This window comes from Naegleria lovaniensis (assembly GCF_003324165.1).
Source record: "Naegleria lovaniensis strain ATCC 30569 chromosome Unknown tig045, whole genome shotgun sequence".
Classification (NCBI taxonomy): Eukaryota; Heterolobosea; class Eutetramitea; order Acrasida; family Naegleriidae; genus Naegleria; species Naegleria lovaniensis.
The window spans coordinates 99,448-120,747 of record NW_025407867.1 but is presented as its reverse complement, the minus strand read 5'-3'; the positions used below and the strand labels follow the sequence as shown (position 1 = coordinate 120,747).

The following is a 21,300-nucleotide window of genomic DNA, read 5'->3' as shown; positions in this document are numbered from 1 at the left end:
TCAAAGCGAGATGAACATTTTGCCTCCTTCAGAGGATAGCATTTGAGGAAATGCAACATTCCACTGTGAAACATTCGCTCCATGCATTATTGGGAACATTGGTGTACTCATTTCGAACGCTTGGTTTCTGATGCATTTCTAAAACAAAACAAACAATTATTCTCGCTGCAAAAATATGAATCGTCAAATGCCACAAGATCACTCTTCTACTCATTCTTCTTCTCTCGCAGTCCCTTGTGAATACTACATGTCATCTGGAAGTGATACGAGCGAGTCTACTTATCTATTTCGTCCTCATGAGAATCTTGAGGCTCAACAAGTGGTTGACCTTGAGGAGAAACAAGAGTGTGTATACTCTCAACAAGAACATCAACAACAACCACATGGTACACGGTTTCACAAATACATTTATCCTTGTTTAAGACTCATCTTTTCTTTTGTATTGTTCATGACATGCTCAGCTCTGACTCGACTCGTGACCATGCATGTGGTTGTACCTTCAGTGGATCTCTCTCAAACGCCTCTCAGAGATTTAATTCTCGAAAGATTGAAGCCTTTTCCATTTGCTTTCAAAATTACGGAAAGTATCACAGTGTTCATGTTCATTCTTCTCGTGTTGCTGTCACTGTTCAACAAGACTCATCGATTATCCATTCTTTCTCGAACGTTTCTTCTCAATAGTATACTCTTACTGTTACGAATGTTCACCATGTCATTTACAATATTAAGTATACCCAATGAAATGGATATTCCTAAATGTGCACAATTACAACACATGACATTGAAAGAACGACTTTTCGGTTCTCAGGATCATTCCAACGTCGAGGAAGGTGCACTTTCCTACACTTGTGGGGATTACATGTTTTCGGGTCATACTTGTGCCGTGGTGTTAATGACATGGATGGTTTTACAATATTCTTCACTCAGTGCCAAGACAGCTCAAGCAACACTGTCATCGGCGTCTTCTCTAAGAATTTGGAAAGGAATGAATATTGCCATGGTTGTATTTCTATGGACGTGTTGCTTCATGGCCATGTTTTGTGTGTTGTGGTCAAAAGAGCATTACACATGTGACGTGGTGGTTGCAGGTTTGGTGACTGTCTTGTTGTGTCAGGTATATCATTCTCATTTGAATTGGTGGTGTTTTTGGAGTAATAAGAAACCGGAAGACAGGAGAGGCGAATTTCCAAATTCCAAGTCCTTACTCTTCTTTAAGATTTATGAATCGGATATGAAACATTGTGCCAATGAATTTGATTTGAAACCATGGACTTTGGTTGTGCAATGTTTTCAAAAAGTGAAAAAAGTATTTATTCATGTACAAAGGCAATTTCCAAACGAAAAATAGTCATTCTTCCAACAGAAATTTATAATGAGGTGAAAAACCAAAGACATTACCAACACTATTCAGAAGTGTGACGTTGGATCGTTCGTGTCACACATCCTTCAAGATTTGAGACTTTTTTCATTTTCCATCAATTTTCTTACACATAATTCATATCTTGACACACCACAGAAATATCAAGTAATAGATGATTATTGGGCTCTGAATAATCGGTACTCTTCAAGAGTAAGGCTGCCATTTTCTGATTTGCATACGCCGCAAAATCACAATATGCAACGTAACCAACATTGAGAATTCTTATTTTCACGACATCACGATAAAAGTTATCAATACTCCCTCCTCTCGAATACTTGTCTGCCGGTATGGCTGTTCTCAAATCAATACTTTGAGCATTGTAGACATGACCTCCATAGTAGGTAGATCCAACAACAAAGAGCATGTGTGGAGATTCGGAATATCTGATCAACATAAAATCTCTAGTATATTGGGCATCCAATATTGTTACGTTGTGAGCAAATTCTGCACAGTTGTGATGCATTTCTAGTACTCTTTTCATTTTGTCATTCTTGTCAAAACCTAAATATGATGTCAATTGTACATTACAGGATCCAGTAAAGTAAAGTTCCTGTTTACCATCTGTCACATTCTTGACCCACAACACTGAGTTACTACCACTAAAAATATTGTTGAAAGCGTAGTCGTTCAAGTTCAGTGTCACAAAAGGTAAATCAGAAAATGAAGGGTTTGTTAACTGAGAAGAGGAATTACTTCCTCCAACAGAAATTGAACAATCCTCATGTAATAATACAACATGAAAATCTCCATATTCCATTTTCACAACCTTTTTTTCAAAACTTTGAGCGAGGTATTGCCAGCAATGATATCCAGCTACCAGCTTGTCAGTTGGATAATTCATCCAGTTTTGACCAGTAATGTGAACATCATGTCCATTAATCACGCATAAACTAAATGAATAGCAGCATGCAACATGGTTGATCTTTGGAGGGCATTCAGGCTTCACGTTTAACTGAGTAAAAGGGTCAAGCATCAACTCAAAATTTGTGCAAACAAATCCTGTAGTGCGAAAGTGACTCATACGATAATATCCATTATGACCTAATCCATAAATGTAATATTGATCTTTGCTTGAATCATGAGCAATCAATAACATGGCCTCCGTGTAACACGCAAGTTTCACAGCCTTCAAAGAACTAGATCCATCAAAAGGTGCTACAATATCAAATTTTGAATGTTTCGCACCTTGTACTTGAGCTTGATATAACAGTCCACAATCGGTAATGACAAAGAGAGTTCTCTCATTAGGACGTGTCATGACTTGTGTGATGAATCCCATAATTGTTTCACCGGAATTGGTGGTATCCACGTCTAAAGAGCAAATATTTGTTGGCGAAAACGGTGATTGAGCTAACTCGTGATAGAATAATTTTGAATGAACAGAGGTGGCGGTTACATTTCTGTTTTCCCTATGATCGGAATAGCTCCAATTGCTTGTATCCTTTACAATCATTTCTTGAAATAATAATTGTTGTTGTTTCATCAAATCAAAAGAATGGATCTTATCGATCTTTGCAGTTCTCTGAACTTTCTTTTCCTTTCTAAAGAGTTTTCTCATTTTTTTTTAAACTTTGATTGTTGTAATAATGCTTATTCGTTCCTCCTGTAAAAGCAAGCAAAGAAACACATTACATTAGGGGCTATGATCGTATTAGACAAATTAGAGGTAGATATGAAAATTGTGCGTGTTCATTTGGAAAGTGATATCTTGAAATCTATTTGAAAAAAAATGCAACAATTTGCAGCTTCAACCACCACGCCAGAACAAGAATTAGAAAAAAGAAAACAATTGGAAGCGGAGGTGACCAGTTCGCTGCCTTTTCATAAAGAGCTCGGAGAAGTGGTAGTCACTGTGAAGGGAATTTATAAACATTATCATATTGCAGGAAGAACAGATACGGTTCGGGCTTTGGAAGAAATTAATTTGAATGATGAAAGTGAATTTTATGGAATCCGAAGAGGAGAATTTGTAATGATTAGAGGACCTTCGGGAGGTGGTATGTAGATTCGTGTTGTTATTATTGTGTGAATTTTGAATGGATAATTTTTTTACAAATTGGATGATGATTTTCTGATATATATTTGGAAACCAATGTCACTACGACAACCACAACATAATCAAAATCAATGTAACAAATGAAACAATTTCATCAACAAAGGTAAAACAACCTTGTTGAACATCATCGGAACGATTGATAAACCAAGCGGAGGAGTTTTGGAAATTCTCGGAGAGCCAATCACTGCCAAATCAAGTGACAATTATTTGGCAGATTTGAGACTTCGTAGAATTGGATTTGTTTTTCAAACATTTAATCTTATTGCCACAATGAGCGCTTTTGAAAATGTAGAGCTGCCCATGACACTATTAGGTAAATTAAACAAGAAGGAACGAAGAAAGAGAGCAAAGGAATTACTCAAAATGGTCGGACTGGCTGATCGTATGGCTCACTTGCCATCGGAATTGAGTGGTGGTGAACAACAGCGTGTCACCATTGCTCGTGCACTTGCAAATGAACCAGAGATTTTACTTTTGGACGAGCCAACGTAGGTATTTTCATGAAAGACTAATGTCATGTTACAATAATGTTGATTTTCTATTTTTCTAATTCGATTTGAAACTTGTTCATTATTTAAAGTGGAGACTTGGATACAAAGAATACAGTTGAGGTCATGGACCTCTTATTGAGGATTAATTTAAATCGTAAAACAACATGCATCATGGTGACACACAATCCCGATGTAGAGTGTTATGCAGATCGAGTGTTGTATGTCAGCGATGGTCGTTTCGTGGAACAAGCTCTCAACGAAATTCAAATACCTCTTATTTTCGAAAATTATTCCAACTACTTGAAAAGCAAATAGATTTGAGATATGTACATTATGTTCAATGATATCTATTCCGTTTTGATATAAAATTGTGTTTGATTGTAATGGAAAGAAAATTAACTTTGATTTCTTCTAGAGCATGCCTTAGAAATCGTATTTTACAAGACACGAAAATAAGCAACAACAACTAATGGTTGTTATTACAAATATCTTTTAAATTCTCTTGCATAAAGAATTTACATATTTGTTGATGTAGGTCCCTAGTTTCAGGTTTCGTTACAAGAATAACATCTACTGCCCTGGCGATCATTTGCTTTAATTCGGGATGAGCCCTCAAATACTTTTCATTATCCATACGTTGTTTTACTTTTTCTCGGGCATTCGGTATTGGTGGTTGGGCGTGGGATTCAGAGGTCGATGACGATGATGAAGAGCTCTCAACTGAGGTTGAGCTATCCTGATGGGACATTTTTTGTAGTTTTTTTGGCACAATTTACAGATTCCAAAACTGAATTGTTCCAAACATTATTATTATAACATTTGAATTTTATTTTCATCCCGTTCAGAACATGGGCTAAAACTTACTTTCGTTCTGAATTTCAAGATGTTATTCCTAAAACATATCCCTAAAGTCCAAACTCTAATAAATCCATTCGAATATTTCGTTGATGAAAATTATTTTATTGGATGTTCAAAAAAAATATTCAACTGCCCAACCGCTTTGTTGCTTCTTTCTAAACCCGAATTTGAATATTTGCAATGGTAGGTCTCATGAAATAATATTTTGTTGTTATATAATAACATGGTTTTATTCTTCATGCGTGATGGTTTACTGGCTCGGCCCTGACGGAATTTTATATATGATGTTGTACTACTCCGATGTCAATTTAAATCTAACGAACGGCGGATGATGGTATTAACTTCTCAATGAACGATCCGACTCATATATTATTGACACCAATTAGCCACAAGGAAATTATATTGAAGAGCACCAAAAGAAACATGGTCACAGATTAGACTACTTTGAAACTAAACGAAAGAAGGAAGCCCGTCTTCATAAGAAGACCTCTAAAATGGCTGCCAAGTTAAGAGGTATCAAGGCAAAATTGTTCTCACAACGAAGACATGCCGAAAAAGTGCAAATGCAAAAGACCATTCGAGAACATGAACAAAAGAATAAGGAAGAACGAACACCAACAGAAGATATTGTTCACGGAGGTGCTGTGCCTTCTTATTTGATGGACCGTGAGGGTGTCTCTCATGCTAAAATTCTTTCAAATACACTCAAACAAAAGAGAAAAGAAAAGGCTGGTAAATGGGCTGTTCCAGTTCCAAAGGTTAGAGCTTTGAATGAAGATGAAATGTTCAAGATTGTTCGTAGCGGTGAACGAAAGAGACAAATGTATAAGAGAATGATTAATAAGGTCAGCTTTGTTGGTGAGGACTTTACAAGAAAACCACCCAAGTTTGAAAGATTTATTAGGCCAATGGCTCTCAGATTCACAAAGGCCAACGTCACACATCCAGAATTGAAGGCAACCTTCCAATTGCCAATTTTAGGAGTGAAAAAGAATCCACAATCATACATGTATACAACTTTAGGTGTTATTACTAAGGGTACTGTGCTTGAAGTGAACGTTTCGGATTTAGGTCTTGTAGCACCAAACGGTAAAGTTGTGTGGGGTAAATACGCTCAAGTGACCAACAATCCTGAGAATGATGGATGTATTAACGCCGTATTGTTGGTGTAGAATTTTTTGAACACATGATGAGCGTGATGGATGCATTATTGACTTGCATTGAGAGATAAAATTCAAGTAGAATTTCCTTCAGCAGAATAGATGATTGTGGAATTCACAAACTCAAACTTTCAATTGATTTTTTCTGCATTTGACATGTGTGTTGACATGGAAGCATAAAATAGTTTAATTTCCTTTACAAAATGTACATGTGAATTGATCCTCTTCATGGGGATGACAAAATCGTTAAGTGAGAGCTTTTTCTCTTTAAAAGAGAATATTATACAAATCATTCATGGCTTGACTCTTGAACAGCTTATACTTGCTAGCTGTCCAGTCTCCCAACCGATCGAGCTTTTCCAGAGCTAGATCAATATCTTCTTTCGTGTGAGCAGCAGAGACACAAAATCTCACTCTCGAGTTCAATGTCTCCGTAGCAGGAGCACCCACTACAACCACTGCAATACCCTCTTCGAGACACATTCGACTCAAAGCTGCACATTTCGAAGGATTATACAACATGGTAATAATGACTGGCGAATCGATATCACTAATGACCTCAAAACCTAACTTCTTCAGACCCTCTCTAAAATAGTTCGAAGTTTCGTTGAGTTGATGTAATTTTCTTCGACCCAAATCCGTTCCATCCTCTCCCATAATGACCTGGAGTGCCGATAAAGCTTGCTGAGCACACGGAGTAGGCATACTACTTCCATACACTAAACCATAACAATTCTTTCTCAAATGTGCAATAATTTCCTTATTGGCAGCAACGTATCCTCCCACAGAACCAAAACTCTTGGTGAATGTTCCCATCAAAATATCGACATCTCGAGGATTCACTCCACAATATTCACACACTCCTCGACCTGTCTTTCCCAACGCACCAATACTATGAGCTTCATCCACATACAAGTAACATCCATACTTTTTCTTAATTTCAACAGCTTGTTTTAAATTTGCAATTTCTCCTTCCATCGAATAAATTCCTTCCAAAATGATTAAAATCATTCTCCAAGGTTTATGTGATCCCGGTTGACCTTCTAAAATACTCTTCCTGACAATACGTTCCAAATGGTTCATATCATTGTGTTTAAAAACTGTCACAGTAGCTTTCAAAGAACTTCTCACTCCATTCACAATACTCATATGATTCAATTGATCACTAATAATGAGACACTCCGATGAATTGGCCAATAATGGAATGGTGGTACTATTCGTTGCAAAACCCATCGAAAAAATCAAGGCATCTTCTTGTCCTACGAAACGAGCAATGGTTTTTTCTAAATCTCGATGTGTTTGAGTGTAACCACCACAGTGACCATAGGGAGAACTTTGTGCAACTCCGAATTGATCCAAACTTTGCAAGACTTGTTGTTGAACGTGAGAAGGACTCTCGGCAAAACCTAAATAATTGTAACTGGCGAGGTTGAGACATTTGAAAGTGCGGCCAGTGAGTTCGAGATGAGCATTGTAGTCGTGTGAAATCCGTTCCATGACTTTTGACAGGAAATGAATGGTGTGTTTCAATGAGAACAAGGATTCGTGTGAGAGTGGGTGCGTACGTGAATGTGTGTGTGATTTCAAGTATTCCAACGTGAATAAAAACAATCGAAATAGGTCAAAATTCGTGATCATTCCAAATTTAGAAAAATATATTCATGATGATGACCCAAAATATTCACGTAACAACAACCACTCACCTTCAATATAAGCACCAGGTCGTGATGCTATGGGTCGATTCCAACAATCACACACTCTTCTAAATATTCTCCGTGTATACAAATCTTCAAACGAACTCAACAAGGGCGCACAACCAAAAGGTGTCTTGTGAATACTTCCATAAAATAATTCATGAAAGAAATCACGTAAATGACCTAATACAATCAAGATGGCATAATTCCAACACGTGGTGATGAATAACCAGTTGGAAATGTCACAGTTGGTCATGTATGTATTTGAGAGAGAGTGTGTATTGTTGTTGTTGTTTTTTTTCTTGTGAATCTTTTGAAGATTCATGGATACGACGTCGACGTGTGTGTGTGTTTGTAGAACAAGTTCAGAATTAAAGTGAGCGTGGAATGCGGTCAGCGAAGTTGAAGGAAGATTTTGTAAATTTGAAATCAAATGGAATGAATGGGTTGAGGAATTCCTCTTCGTGTATGACTTCAGAAAGTCTTGCAAGTTGTTGATTGGTGGTTGTTCTAGAATGAGTTTGATCTATTCGGTAGTGATTGATTATGTTTCAAAGTAGTAAACAAGGGAAGATAATGAAATCTTTTTTAGAACATTATGGTTGGAGCTCAAAAAAAGGACTGAAGCAGTGTTGAACTTTTAGAGAAAGATATCACTTGAAGGATGTTCTCCACGAGTTTGATTTCTTTTAAATTTATAAAAATCATGAATTTATTTCTTAATTAAATGGTCAATTAGGTCAACCGGTGGTTCATGGATGGTACAACACAATGCTTTCACGGCTACAGTCGGCCATAATCATTTCTAAATTGAAAGATAGTGTCATTTAATGTGATGTGACATGATCTCCTTGTAGTAACAGTGCACAAAAATTAATGACACCTGACAGATTTACAAGTGCGCCCATGCAAACTTAAAAAAAATACATCAAACAACAACCTCTCGACATTAGCCTCTTCGTCTCTAGGTCGCCTTCAAATATTTGCATTTGCGTGATACCAGTTATCGATCGCTAAGGCTGTTTGCAATTTGTTTTTTCGTGTTCACAAAGATTTAGGAAAATAGAAAAAACGCCACTCAACAAGAATTCATCATCATGCCAAGCAATCATAGCTCTTTATTTTGGGACAAGTGTTCCATGTATTTCACTCTCAAGAATTTATTTAAATTACCCACAGCTGTCAGTAATCAAACAACAGCAGCCATCGATGGTCAACATGATACCATGTCCTCGCCTCACAATCATCATCTCGAATCATCCACGAGCAACAGCAACAACCGAAAATCTCGTACCCTTCAAGATTTTACCTTCCCAAAAACTCTTCAAGAACAAGAACAACAACAAAATGTGACAACACCCGAAAAACGAAAATCTTGGTTCAAACGAAAATCTCCATCATCTCCGAGTGTATCATCGGCTAGCAATGTCCACACACCTCCTTCTGGATCGTCGTCTTCAACTCATTCCAAGTCGCTCATTCATACGAGACAAAATCCAAATTTTAACAACTCGTCGTCGCCACTCAGACGAACAGAACCAGCCACAGAAATTGAGAATAAGAGACGATCTATTTTTGGGAAGTTATTGTGGAATAATGGATCTTCATCGTCGAATTCGACAAGCACATCATCGACGAGGAGAAGTGTTTCATCTCCGGAATCGCTTAATATTTCTGTAAATTCTGTGACAAGTTCGAATTCAAGGACATCGAAATCGAGTCAGCTTACCATGTCACCTTCTGTTAAAAAGAACAAAAAAGCTAAATTCTTAATTCTAATATTTATTCGAGGAAGTTGGTGTGAAGAATGTGTCAATTATTTACAACAACTTGATAAGATTGTCTATGAGAAAGTCACTCAAGAATTTGGAGGAAATATTGCTGCAGTTGTCTCTCAAACATCTCAACAAGCTAGTGATCTTAAAAAACAACTCAACCTAAGATTTGAAGTCGTGAGTGATGAAAGGATGATTTTAGCAGAAAAATATGGAATGAATTGCATTTTGAAAGGTTCCATTGTTTATAAAAAGATGGAAGCCATGTATAAAACTAGGTACATGACAAAAACTGGAGGAAATATTTCAGATTACATGTTGGAAATTATAGATTTTATTGACAAGCATCAAAAAAGTGATGTCAAGAAAAGTAATACATCTGAGAATCGACCATCCATGATGGGATTGAATTCGACAGAAAAGAACGCCACTGTTGCTTCTGATTTAAATGATGTCACACTTGTCATTAGCGATGACGATGAAGAAGATAGTAGGTCTAATAGCAATGGAAGAAGAGGATCACATCGTCATCGTAAACCCACAACACCCACTCGAAATATTGCAATTGATGAACAGATAGTTGTTGACTTTTTTGAATCGAAATGGCAAGAATTATTTAATGTGGATAACAAATTTAACACTGGTTTCACACAACCAGGTGCATTAATTCTCAATCGAAAGAAGAAGGAAATTTATTCATGGAAAGATGGATACTCTCTCACTCAACAACAAGAACACATTCAACAACTCATCATGCAACAAGAATTATTGAAGCAACAAGAAGAAGAAAAGAAGAAAGAAATTGACAATTTCTTACTGGAATGGGATTTCAATCAATGGTTAACAGAAAATCCTCTCAACGTTGCTGCCCTTGTTGGAAATAATGATCTCTCTGCCTCATTATCCCACTCTCATGGAAATCATCTTTCAGATGATATCAAGAAGGCCTATCGAAAAACCATTTCCATTGCTCGAAATTCATCGAAAAGATCTTCTCAACACATGAAACATCTTCAAAAAGTTTCAGATTCATTTGCTGGAACACTTTCTGCTAAAACGTCACCCAGTAAGTCTCCTCCTCCCATTAAAAGTCCACTTTCTCCTCAAATGGGTCAACATTGGAATCGAGATAGCATGAGCAGCACGAACGATGATAATTACATAACAGCATCCTTTGCTCCTGGCTCAATATTTGATAATATTAACATTGCTCAGGCATCCAAGCAACTTTTCACTGAAGAAGGAAATGAAACCACCATGCAATCAAAACCACCGACAACATCTCAATCTTCGCGACTTTCAAAGAGAAGACCTAGCTCTGATCCACTCAAATCATTGGTGAAGGAAGAGCTCGACAAGCAAGAAAAACAATACAACATGAAACAAATACGAAAGAATGTAGGACACTTGAGCATTAATTTTTCGAGCACGAGCGGAAAGAGCAATTTACTGATTGATCGATCGTTTGTGGAAGAAAGAATTCCTCCCAAACACTTGCTTACCATTGCTGAATATTATGCATCACTTGATTCGAATCAAAACTAGGAATAATAAATTCTACTAAGGTTTAATTGGTAAATATTGCTCATTTCGAAGAGTTGTCAGAACAGTGTAGTTTGTGAGCTCTGTTCGAGCCCGAGACAAATTATGAATATCACAGCAAAGAAACACTTCTTTCAGATCTCTGGGCAAGAAATAAGGTTTATTTACTGAAATAGTTCACTTTTCATTATTTCTTGGTTTCTGTTAATTCAAGCATTTCAACTTCTTCTTTTAACCATTTACATCCTCTAAACGAACAAATATCCATACATTTCACATGCATACAATCTCTATCGTACAGCATGGAAAAAGCAGGATAAAATTCAATCTCACCATTTTCAAACTGGCTTGTTGCTGTTTCTCCAAAAAGTGGAAGCATGTCAACCATCTTTCCAACCAATTTTCTATTCTTAAAGAATGCAAATTGCATTTTATGTGAATCAATATAAATTCCCAACTTGTCATTAATATCAACTTGTGACCCAAATGATCGAGTCTTTACAGAACCTCCGTAATACAAGTCACCATTGATGTAATAATAACCAAAGCTCGAATGTGTACTTCCCAAATAACCCGAAAGGCTATATGTCATTTGGCTCACATCATCGTGTTTCATAATGCTCGTTGGTCTAATTGCAACTCCAAGAAACACATTATCAGCTTCCTTTCTGTTTTCTGTACAAACACATTCAAAATAAAAACAAGCTCTTTCATGGGCAGATGAACGAATGGGACATTGGATCAAAACAACATCGCTTCCAATGGTTTGCTTCAAAGCAACCAAATCATTAAAACTCAAATGTCTATCTGCTCTCAATGTGTATGCACTTTGATTTTCAACATGACGGATTGATAATTCGCACTTTTTAAATACCAGTACTTGTTTTTTCAATTCTTCATACCAATTCCGTTGGTTGTGATCATCATCATCGTGCTGATCAAGAATTTTGAAATTTTGTGTTTCATATTGGTTGGAATGATGATGATCATTGGAAAGATAGGCTAATCTTCTCCATGAAAACAAGTTGTTAAAGACAATCCGATAAAAGTAATTTCCACTTTCAGTTCGTTTCAATAGATTATACCAATCTCGACACACGGCTGGCAATTCAACCATGAAAAAGTAATATTCGGTACATGAAGGAGGGTTGATGAAGGAGAAGATATCGAGAAGTGTTTCATTGGGAAGAGAAGTGATGGAAATGAGGGCAGAAGGAGGAGGTGGTTCTGCAAGAGTGTGTGCATCCAAGATCATTTTCACGACACGAGCTTTTTTTGTAATTGGTTCATCTGTTCTGGTGATCGATCAAGAATGTTCGTGTGAATCTTCTGGATTAAATTGAATTTGAAATACAAGAGACCATTATTGTTTATTTCGAGTAAAATTTTGGTTGGTCGGCAATTATTTACAATGAGAAACTTTGGAATTTGAAATATTCGAGATTAAATATCTTCACACACACAAAAAACAATAAACACACAATCAATTCAGCCATGCTCGAACACATGTTTAGAGGCATGAACATTGCACCACTCATCGATGAGTTGCAGATGTCTTTCCGATGACGAAGATATTATAACATCTTTCGAGCAAACAGACCAAAGCTTGGTGCTATGAGAGCGAGCTAGAGAGAAAAAGTTGTATGCCATCATCAACTCCGCTCCATACGATGGTATTCTTCCCAAACGTTATTGACATCATGTTGTATGACGACAATAACATACAGTGATCACTTTAGAATGAAGATGTTTGCCCTTGCTCGTGATTGGGTTCATTCTCGCCAAAATCGAGACGAATATTCGGAAAACTATTTCTTCTCGCATGAGAGGAAGAGGGAGAAGTCTTGCGGTGCTTTCTTGGCTTGGTAATTCCTCTTCTTGGTCCAAAGAGCACGGAATCGGTTGGCAATGAACGAGCGTAGGAAGGTCGAGAATCCAACAGGTCGTCATAGAGTATGGCGGCGCAATTGGTACTAGAAACCTGTCAGATATTCGTCAATCCCACGTCAGCTGATTTGAGTGAACCCCAAAGGAATCAAAAATAAAATGAGTGAGTCTCTTCCTGATTGGTTTGCAAGGGTTTGAAGAACCGAAGCAACTTGGGTTCTTACTGCAACAACAGACAAACTGAAACGAAATATAGAGGCCATAGGACGTTACACCATTATTCGCTTCAGCTTAAGCTTGTAAAACAACAGCGTGCCAACGAACAGCTCACGGAAGACAGATCCTTGCTAGCACCCTAAACCAGAACTATTACCAATTCTACTGCATGACATTCAACGAATAAATTTTTTTATGCTTTCTTTTTCATTTTTGACTTGACGAATATCTGACAGGTTTTTAGTGCGCTTCAACGTCGGATGCGCCGCCATATAGACTTTTTTCGCTTAGGAGCTCCTGGGCACACCAGCTCACCTCTCGGTCGCTGGGGAGTTGTATAGATCCATTGGTTCTCTGACACTAGTGAAGGAAGTCTTCGAGCTGCGTCTTCGGTTGGTGTCGTATAGCCGTCATCGCTATCGACCATGTTGTTGAGAGAAATTTCTTCGTTCTCATTCAAATCATCATCGTGATCATGTGGATGAGTATATTCTTGCTGTAGCATGTCATTGAGAGATTCACTCTCATCGGCATCGCTATTCCTAGTGAGCTTGAAAGCTCTAAAACTCTCTTGTACGTGAGAAGAGTAGTCAGAGAGAGGTTGGCTGGAGGTAGAGGGACGTTGTTGTTGTTGTTGGTCAAGAGAAACAACACTGAAGAGGGAGGAAGAGGATGATTGTGCTGACGGTTTCATGATACGAGTACAACAAGATGAATGCAGAGGGAATGATGATGAACAATTAGGGGTTGTTGAGGTTATTGATGAACAGGAGGAAGAAGGCGAGCTGCTGGGAACGGAGGGCAATGCAATCTGTTGTTTTGAGAACACAGCTGAAAAGGTTATAGACCTAGAGGTTGACTTTACAAGATTAGTATCTGCTATGTAGACGAGAGAAGTTAAAACGGAATCTTTGTTGTTGGTGCGTGAGAAGCCTTTTCGACGAAGATTCAAAGCCTAGCGCAAGAATATCGTGAAAGCAGCAAACCGAAAAAATTCTGCGTTTATCGGAAGGGAGAATCTAGAGGACAAGGAGCGTGTTTTTTTTTGTATGACGCTTTTATATCGAGGCCAAAAGCCTATTTATAGAGTACCGACATAAGCGTGCTGTGCGAGGATCAAAAGCAAACCAAGCAAATCACATAAATAGTTCTTCACACTTCGGAAAGACAATACTTGTAATTCATGGAACAAGACGTTTTCACAAAACAAGCGAAATTCAATTTGTGTTATTTCACAAATTATTCGTTTACAAAGGGAAAGGAATGTTCTGTTTGTAAAAATTGTTGTTGACATTTGTTGTTGGACATGACCAAAGCAACCGCTCACTGACACGATCACGTTGATGAACTGAATGCAATGACTATTATGAGCTGTTTCATCACAATCTTCATCGACACGTTGATCAACACACAAGCAACAGCCAATTGTTGAATATTCAAAGATGACCACATTTTAACACAAATTAAAACATTTCCCAAGGTAAAAGGATTGAGTCTGCAGAAGAGAATAGCAGCTTGTAGAGTCATCTTCGATTTCTCAAACGATTACAGATAACAAATTCCCATTCTCTCTTAATCAAGTAATGTTAAAATTTGGTATGGATATTCAAGTTTGTAAAAACATGATAAAATGAGAGTTGGAAATGTCGAAGAGCTCACAATCATGAAAGAACTCAAAAGTACTTTGCAACTTTTGAACATCACAACAATTTAATTTTGGCCACTTTCACAAATTGCCAATCCCTCTCGCAGATTTTTCTAAAAATTTGTGCGCATCTCAAAAAAAATGCATTAAACTGCTTGTGCTTGGTGGCCCTGGCCACTTTAAAACAAAATTCGCAACTTCTCATCAGTAGTGTAGTATTTGCTCCTTCGTGATCATTGTCTTCATCACAGCAACCTAGTAATTCTCATCTATAACCTGAACGACTTTTCTTGTACATCGACTCGATTCAATAATAGTAATAATAGTAATAATAATCATCAATCATCATGGCCAAAACATCAAACAAACGTGTCAACAACAAGAGCAAAAGTACAACAAAAAAGAAACAAGCAACCAAAAACAAGAAGCAAACAACCAACGTTCGTGATCTACAATGGCTTGCGTATGATGGTAGTAATTCTTCATCATATAGAGATGTTTATCAAATCATGCCTCAAGCAAATCCAGTTGGAAGAGAGCGTATTAGGATGGCTGCTTGTTTGGCAATGTTTGCTCATTCTGCTGCTTTCTTTCTTGGTCATTCTTTAGATCCCTATTACACCAAGAGATACCAACGAGGAATCAAACTCGGTTGTTTGAATCCTGATTACTTTGTAAGATATTTTGGCAACTCTTCAGCAAGATATATCACCAAGCATCAGGTTTTGAATTTTGATAATCATACTCGTAGGATTGAATGTATTGGGTTTGCCTTCGATAATTTTGAAGATATGCCAGGATTGAATTGTGGGAAAACTTATGCTTTAAGAGGATTTGTTGCTCAAAATCCAGTTCGCGTCTTCGATCATGATATCAATCAATATGTGACAATGCATTTTGATTTTCAATATCGAATGTATTTCACAAAACTCGTCTTCTATTGTAATACTGAATCATGGATGGTCACTGTTGATTTTGATTGGACAATTGAAAGATATAACGAAATGAATGATACATGGGATTCGGTTTAATTTATTGATCACTTTCTCCTTCAAATTTTAATGGCACTATATATTTAAATAAATCACATTGAAGTTTAGTAATATCAACATTTGCAAATAGTTTTTTGAATCGACTGTGCTTGAAAACATCTTCATTAAGAAGCAGCAAATACAAATTATGTGCTGTCATATGTCTTGTTTTGTTTGACCAGCCAAAAAAAGGTTGAAGATAAGATATTTGTGAAGGCGTTAATGTGATGGTAAAATTTACATGTTCAACCATCATCTCCGATTGTCGTTTTTTCAAATAATGAACAAAAGATCGAGGATTTGAAAATAAAATATCGGAAAGCTCGCTGTTGGGTATATATAAACTTTCGAAAAACGTATCATCATCTAATGGATCATCAGGATGAAAGTAATAAATTAATTTCAGATCATACAGGTCCATGTTGAGCGTCGATTTTTTTTGCCACGTATGCAGTCACTTAAAATATTTATCGAACTTCAGTTTGGACGCACAAAAAATGACCCAACAGTCCGCACCTGAATCATCATCAAAAAAACAACCATCAATAAAACAACGTCAAGCCATCAAACAGCCTCGGAAGCAAAATAAACCATCAACACGCAAACCATTATCTGGAGGAATTAAAAAGCCACACAGATACAAACCTGGTACAGTAGCACTACGAGAAATAAGAAAATTTCAAAAAAATACGGAATGTCTAATCCCAAAAACAAATTTCAGACGACTTGTTCGTCAAATAGCATCGGATTATAAGCAAGATTTAAGATTCCAACTCAACGCTTTGAATGCTTTACAAGAAGGAGCAGAAGATTTTCTTGTTAGGATTATGCAGAATAGCAATGAATTGGCAATACATGCCAAAAGAGTTACTATCCAACAAAAAGATATCATTCTTGTTCAAAAATTGTTCAGTTATTAAAAAATGAGTTCAAACATCACCACATTCACTAACGTCAATCATTCCGACGGTTTGATTGAAATAATTTTAGGTAAATCTGTTGAAACAATTATTGTCAACAACGATTTCTATTATCGTTTTCAAGATCTCAAACACAAATATGAATCTTATTCCAAGTATTCCAAAAATAACGATGTCGTTAAAATTGGACGAAAAGGGCTTACCTATGTGTGTTTGGAGATCGCTCTAGATATTATAACAAAAGAGGACAATTATCGGTCCCATTTAATTAACTATCTCACCCAACAACAATTACAACGATTCCAAAACAATTCAGAAACGATGCAACAAACATCACAAACAAGTACTTCTTTTTCCAACATTTCACAAGACATTCCTAATGCTCCGTCTACGTCCTCTCCAACAAAAAGAAAACAAACTCTGCAAGAATTGGATAAACAAAACAAAACAAACGCAACACCATCTCTCTCTATCGCGAAGCCAAAAGTGTTGACTAAACGATCACGCAATACAGAACATGATATTAAAGAAATAACTAAAAAAAAAAAGGAAAGTAAAAGGATAAGAGAACAAGAAATTGACACCTATTTAAATAGACTGATAGAACAATATGATAAAGAAAAGAAAGATATTGTGAAAGCCAATATATCAAAAGTCAATCTAGTGGCTGCTTCAGAAACACGAGATATATATATTCAACATAACGCATTACGAAACAATTCAAATAGTTTTGATGCTGCTTCGCGACAACACTCCAAATTTTTTGATCTATTTAGCGAAATTTCCAACCTGTGTCATATCAAATTTTCTCATTTGCTGTATCATCATTTCAGAAAAAACCCAGAGGCAATTCTTTCTCTTGCACAAGCAATAAGTTCTTCCAATCACGTCTCCGATAACGAAAAAGAAACATTTAGAAAGCTAAAACAAATGTCGTTAAAACCAGTCTCTTTAACCAAACAACTGAAGGTAAAAGATGAACTATGTTGCTCCAACAAAGCTTGGAAAGAGCATATTTTTTCGTTGGGACTAAACGATATTCTTAAGGCGGATCTTAAAGACATAGAAGGACAAGTAACGAATGCCTTAGTTGAATATTTTGGAATACAACATGTATTAAAAGGATTTGTGATGAAATTGGAACCTGTGATCATTGCAGCTGTAAAAAGTCACCTGCATACCGTGTTTCTAAGAAAACAACAACAACGTCCTGTAAATGAAGAGTTACCTGATTCTTTGGTAATCAAGATGAGTATGGATGGAAGAAAATTTGACGGACTTCAGACGGTGGTTGTAACTCTTTCAGTTTTAAATCTTACAACATTTGGAACTCAAGAGCGAAGAAATGTTTTTCCTGTCGCAATGTATATTGGTAATGAACAGGAAATTATGGATTATTGTAAAAACTTTGCACAACAAGTCGAAAAGATTTCGAAAGATGGTATACAAATAACGAAAAAACAAGCAGACGCTTCGTTAAACAAAGAAAATTTCAACATGAAAGTGACTATAATATGGGTTAGCGATTTAAAATCTCTGTCTTACGTGAGCGATTTATTAGAAGGCAATATGTTTTGTTTGAGATGCGCATGCTTGAAATGTAATAGCTTAAATGGAACCTCCATGCCAAGGTTTTTAAATCACAAGTTTGGTATTGATTCATCCAAAATTTATATTTGCATTCTCCACGCAGAAGAACGTATTACGGAGCATTTGGTAAAATGGTCCCTTACAAAAGAAGAATATGAAAAATTAGTGCTTGAAAGAGTAAGAAAACTACCATGTTTTTCATCTTCCTTTACATTTCATTCGACCCAAGTTAAAAATACATCTGACGCAGAAGAAGATCCAGTATTAGAAAACGAGGACTATAAATTCATGTTGACTGGAGGAATGGTTGAAGTTATCTCACAGCATTACAAGACAATTTTTGAAAATGTTGTTACGGATGAAATGATGGAAATTTGGGATCAGTGGATTATTGTTCGTCAATGGCTTAAAATGACAAATGATGAGCGAGCAAAGAAAACAGAGGAAGAGCTTTTAGAATTTTATCAATTATTAACTAAATGGCATATCAACATTGTAGAACTACGATCAAGCGTTGGAGTGCTTCCGTATTACATACACATTATTGTGCATCATGTAAAAGAATTTTTCGATGAAATTGGTTCTCTGGTTCCTGTTTCCAATGAAGCAGTAGAAGGTTCTCATCAACATGACCATTTTATAACAGAAAGAGCAACAGCAAAAGGTAAAAAGAAATACTTTTTCGATGAATATGTGAAAGATAGTAATACTGTGTGGAACGAGATGAGTATTTATACAGAGCCAGACTTGTCTATTGATGAGTTTAACAATATATTTAAATATGAAAAACATATTCCAAGAAAAGAAGACAAAAGAGAATGGAATCAATTGTTCCAAATTTTCCAACTAATTGTGAAAAAACTTAGAGTATTATTTCTCTCTTTCAGGTCTGATGAAGATACTACATTTGAAAGAATAGAAGAAAGAAGTGGTGACAAGGTTAAGGAGAGATGGAATAGCTTCAATGATCTGAAAATCAAGGATCGAGTAATAATTGAAAGTGATCAATCAACTGCTACTAATTTACAGTCTTCTCGTTCAGAATTAGAGAAATCTAAGCTGGATCTTTATTTACAGACAAATGTTCAACAGGAAGAAATGTTTCAGGACGAAATGAGTGATTTTGAAGATGATGATGGAGATGAAGAGATGACAAATAATGAACAGCTATTCGATGAACTAAGTGATTATGAAGACGGTGATGAAGAGATGGAGTTTGGAGAGGAAACTAGTATTCCTGACGACATAGTGGATTTTATTTTTTGACCGTCTAATTTGAAAAGGTAGAGAGTTGAGAAAATTTGCTGTTGAGCTTTGGAAATTCGACGGTCAAAATAAAGAGCCGGTTTTAATGAACGTTCAAAATTTAAAAATAAAAAAATATTTTTAAAACCTTGGAAATTCCACTTCCAAATTCTGGAAGCGCATGAATTGGCAATTTCGGGTCCTAAATTGTTGTGATTGATTTTTAGTGTTTTTCTTGGTTGACAATGAAACCAAAATTCTGGCGCCACAAATTTCAGGTGGTGAAATGGATTGTATACGAAGTGTCTTAAACAAAAGCTCAAATATTTCTCTTGCCATTTTACATCGTTCAGTGAGCCGTTTGTTATGGTAATGGCTGAAAGTAGAAGGGTATGGGATTCTTTCATGGATTTCAAAGCTGTAGATTTCTTGTGGAATCTACAGTTAAAACCTAAAGGTATTAAGGGTGATCGGCAACGCTACAGGCTCTGGTTTGTAACACACAGGTAAAGAGCGACAATAACGGACATCGTTTTAACCTTTATCTTTTGGAGACATTAAAAAGTTGAAATTCATGATAAATAAAGAGTAGATTGACCTTGGGGCCAAGGTCGGAAAAGGAAATGTTGTTCAGTACATATTCAACACCAAAGAAAACGAAACAATACAATGTTGACATTATTTAAAATCAGTCTAGTGTAACCCATGGAGGACATGGAACGCTCCTAGAGCCGAATTAGACTCTCGTCGCCCGTTTGGATAGCATTGTATTGGTTCATACAAAAAAATGCAAGAAGTGTTATCGAGAGAAGTGCTCTCTAGAAATAATGAACATTCTGCGGATAGAGATACTATTCGGAAAAAGGCTTTGATTAGAATTACAATTTCGACTTCGTTATCAATAATTTGTTGTTTGCTGTTGATGATAACAATTGCTATCGGAGCACTATTTTTATATATTTTCGGAACAGCATCACTACAGGCCCGTAACTCGATTGATGAGCCTATTTTGAGTGATGCAATTTCATGTACAGTAAAATCTAGAGAATTTAACTGTACTGATGAGAGTTTAGACGAATTGCTAGAGGCAAAGGAGTCATGGACTTTCGGAGACTTTTTTGATAAATTGTTTACTTTGAAAGTTGTACTTGATGAGGACGATGAACAACACCAGATTTTCTTTAATGGAACCATCATTGATGCAGAAAAAGTCAAGCTGAAAATATGCCATGCCAGAGTTAATTATACAATTGACGGCAATCAACAAACGGAAGAAACCGTGGACACATTTATTTATGAATACAGTATTGAAGACGGAGAGGATACCATTTTCACAGAAGGAGATGAGAAGTTATTCACTAAAAACTCAACCTCTTCAGTCAGTGTAATTCCACCAAATTATTTAATGTTTTCACAAGAAGGTGACACAAGAACATGTTACATCCACCCTCTTTATCGAAATTTAATTGGATTTAGTGAAAGAACGATAGATTACTATTATCCTGGACGGTCATCTCTGACTTCTGCATGTGGATACATTGCATTAGCATTTATGATTGTCAGTGGAGGTGTTTGTGCATTTCTAGTCATTCCATTAACAGTCTTTTCTGTTCACAAGTGTATCTCATATAAACGAGATGTAGAAACTATGGAGCACATGGAAATGAACGACCAAGAAAGTGAAGCAAGCGATAGTGGTAGTCAAGTTTCTGACGATGGACGGCGATACTTTTAAAAGCCAAATGAAATATTATTTTCAGGTTGTAATTT

General features: G+C 36.5%; 12 protein-coding genes across 12 annotated transcripts; 7 read left to right on the top strand and 5 right to left on the bottom strand.

The window, feature by feature from the left end:
- Nucleotides 1-175: 175 nt before the first annotated feature.
- C9374_010744 (uncharacterized protein) lies at nucleotides 176-1,348 on the top strand (the record flags this gene model as incomplete). The annotated part of the gene is made up of 1 exon (XM_044686322.1): nucleotides 176-1,348. One exon carries the CDS (start codon nucleotides 176-178, stop codon nucleotides 1,346-1,348), a length of 1,173 nt encoding a protein of 390 aa, XP_044543634.1.
- A 136-nt stretch (nucleotides 1,349-1,484) lies between these two features.
- On the bottom strand, nucleotides 1,485-2,978 carry C9374_010743 (uncharacterized protein; the record flags this gene model as incomplete). The annotated part of the gene is made up of 1 exon (XM_044686321.1): nucleotides 1,485-2,978. The coding sequence occupies one exon, from the start codon at nucleotides 2,976-2,978 to the stop codon at nucleotides 1,485-1,487; it is 1,494 nt and encodes a 497-aa protein (XP_044543633.1).
- A 171-nt stretch (nucleotides 2,979-3,149) lies between these two features.
- C9374_010742 (uncharacterized protein) lies at nucleotides 3,150-4,282 on the top strand (the record flags this gene model as incomplete). The annotated part of the gene is made up of 3 exons (XM_044686320.1): nucleotides 3,150-3,417; nucleotides 3,580-3,964; nucleotides 4,057-4,282. The coding sequence occupies 3 exons, from the start codon at nucleotides 3,150-3,152 to the stop codon at nucleotides 4,280-4,282; spliced, it is 879 nt and encodes a 292-aa protein (XP_044543632.1).
- Nucleotides 4,283-4,433: 151 nt separating this feature from the next.
- C9374_010741 (uncharacterized protein) lies at nucleotides 4,434-4,715 on the bottom strand (the record flags this gene model as incomplete). The annotated part of the gene is made up of 1 exon (XM_044686319.1): nucleotides 4,434-4,715. One exon carries the CDS (start codon nucleotides 4,713-4,715, stop codon nucleotides 4,434-4,436), a length of 282 nt encoding a protein of 93 aa, XP_044543631.1.
- A 290-nt stretch (nucleotides 4,716-5,005) lies between these two features.
- Nucleotides 5,006-5,997, top strand: C9374_010740 (uncharacterized protein; the record flags this gene model as incomplete). The annotated part of the gene is made up of 2 exons (XM_044686318.1): nucleotides 5,006-5,008; nucleotides 5,212-5,997. The coding sequence occupies 2 exons, from the start codon at nucleotides 5,006-5,008 to the stop codon at nucleotides 5,995-5,997; spliced, it is 789 nt and encodes a 262-aa protein (XP_044543630.1).
- A 255-nt stretch (nucleotides 5,998-6,252) lies between these two features.
- C9374_010739 (uncharacterized protein) lies at nucleotides 6,253-7,935 on the bottom strand (the record flags this gene model as incomplete). The annotated part of the gene is made up of 2 exons (XM_044686316.1): nucleotides 6,253-7,484; nucleotides 7,689-7,935. 2 exons carry the CDS (start codon nucleotides 7,933-7,935, stop codon nucleotides 6,253-6,255), a joined length of 1,479 nt encoding a protein of 492 aa, XP_044543629.1.
- An 841-nt stretch (nucleotides 7,936-8,776) lies between these two features.
- On the top strand, nucleotides 8,777-10,999 carry C9374_010738 (uncharacterized protein; the record flags this gene model as incomplete). Its single annotated transcript, XM_044686315.1, has 1 exon — nucleotides 8,777-10,999. The coding sequence occupies one exon, from the start codon at nucleotides 8,777-8,779 to the stop codon at nucleotides 10,997-10,999; it is 2,223 nt and encodes a 740-aa protein (XP_044543628.1).
- A 184-nt stretch (nucleotides 11,000-11,183) lies between these two features.
- Nucleotides 11,184-12,251, bottom strand: C9374_010737 (uncharacterized protein; the record flags this gene model as incomplete). Its single annotated transcript, XM_044686314.1, has 1 exon — nucleotides 11,184-12,251. The coding sequence occupies one exon, from the start codon at nucleotides 12,249-12,251 to the stop codon at nucleotides 11,184-11,186; it is 1,068 nt and encodes a 355-aa protein (XP_044543627.1).
- A 1,098-nt stretch (nucleotides 12,252-13,349) lies between these two features.
- On the bottom strand, nucleotides 13,350-13,793 carry C9374_010736 (uncharacterized protein; the record flags this gene model as incomplete). Its single annotated transcript, XM_044686313.1, has 1 exon — nucleotides 13,350-13,793. The coding sequence occupies one exon, from the start codon at nucleotides 13,791-13,793 to the stop codon at nucleotides 13,350-13,352; it is 444 nt and encodes a 147-aa protein (XP_044543626.1).
- A 1,298-nt stretch (nucleotides 13,794-15,091) lies between these two features.
- Nucleotides 15,092-15,775, top strand: C9374_010735 (uncharacterized protein; the record flags this gene model as incomplete). The annotated part of the gene is made up of 1 exon (XM_044686312.1): nucleotides 15,092-15,775. One exon carries the CDS (start codon nucleotides 15,092-15,094, stop codon nucleotides 15,773-15,775), a length of 684 nt encoding a protein of 227 aa, XP_044543625.1.
- A 923-nt stretch (nucleotides 15,776-16,698) lies between these two features.
- On the top strand, nucleotides 16,699-19,551 carry C9374_010734 (uncharacterized protein; the record flags this gene model as incomplete). The annotated part of the gene is made up of 1 exon (XM_044686311.1): nucleotides 16,699-19,551. The coding sequence occupies one exon, from the start codon at nucleotides 16,699-16,701 to the stop codon at nucleotides 19,549-19,551; it is 2,853 nt and encodes a 950-aa protein (XP_044543624.1).
- A 766-nt stretch (nucleotides 19,552-20,317) lies between these two features.
- C9374_010733 (uncharacterized protein) lies at nucleotides 20,318-21,265 on the top strand (the record flags this gene model as incomplete). The annotated part of the gene is made up of 1 exon (XM_044686310.1): nucleotides 20,318-21,265. One exon carries the CDS (start codon nucleotides 20,318-20,320, stop codon nucleotides 21,263-21,265), a length of 948 nt encoding a protein of 315 aa, XP_044543623.1.
- Between the last annotated feature and the right edge of the window lie 35 nt (nucleotides 21,266-21,300).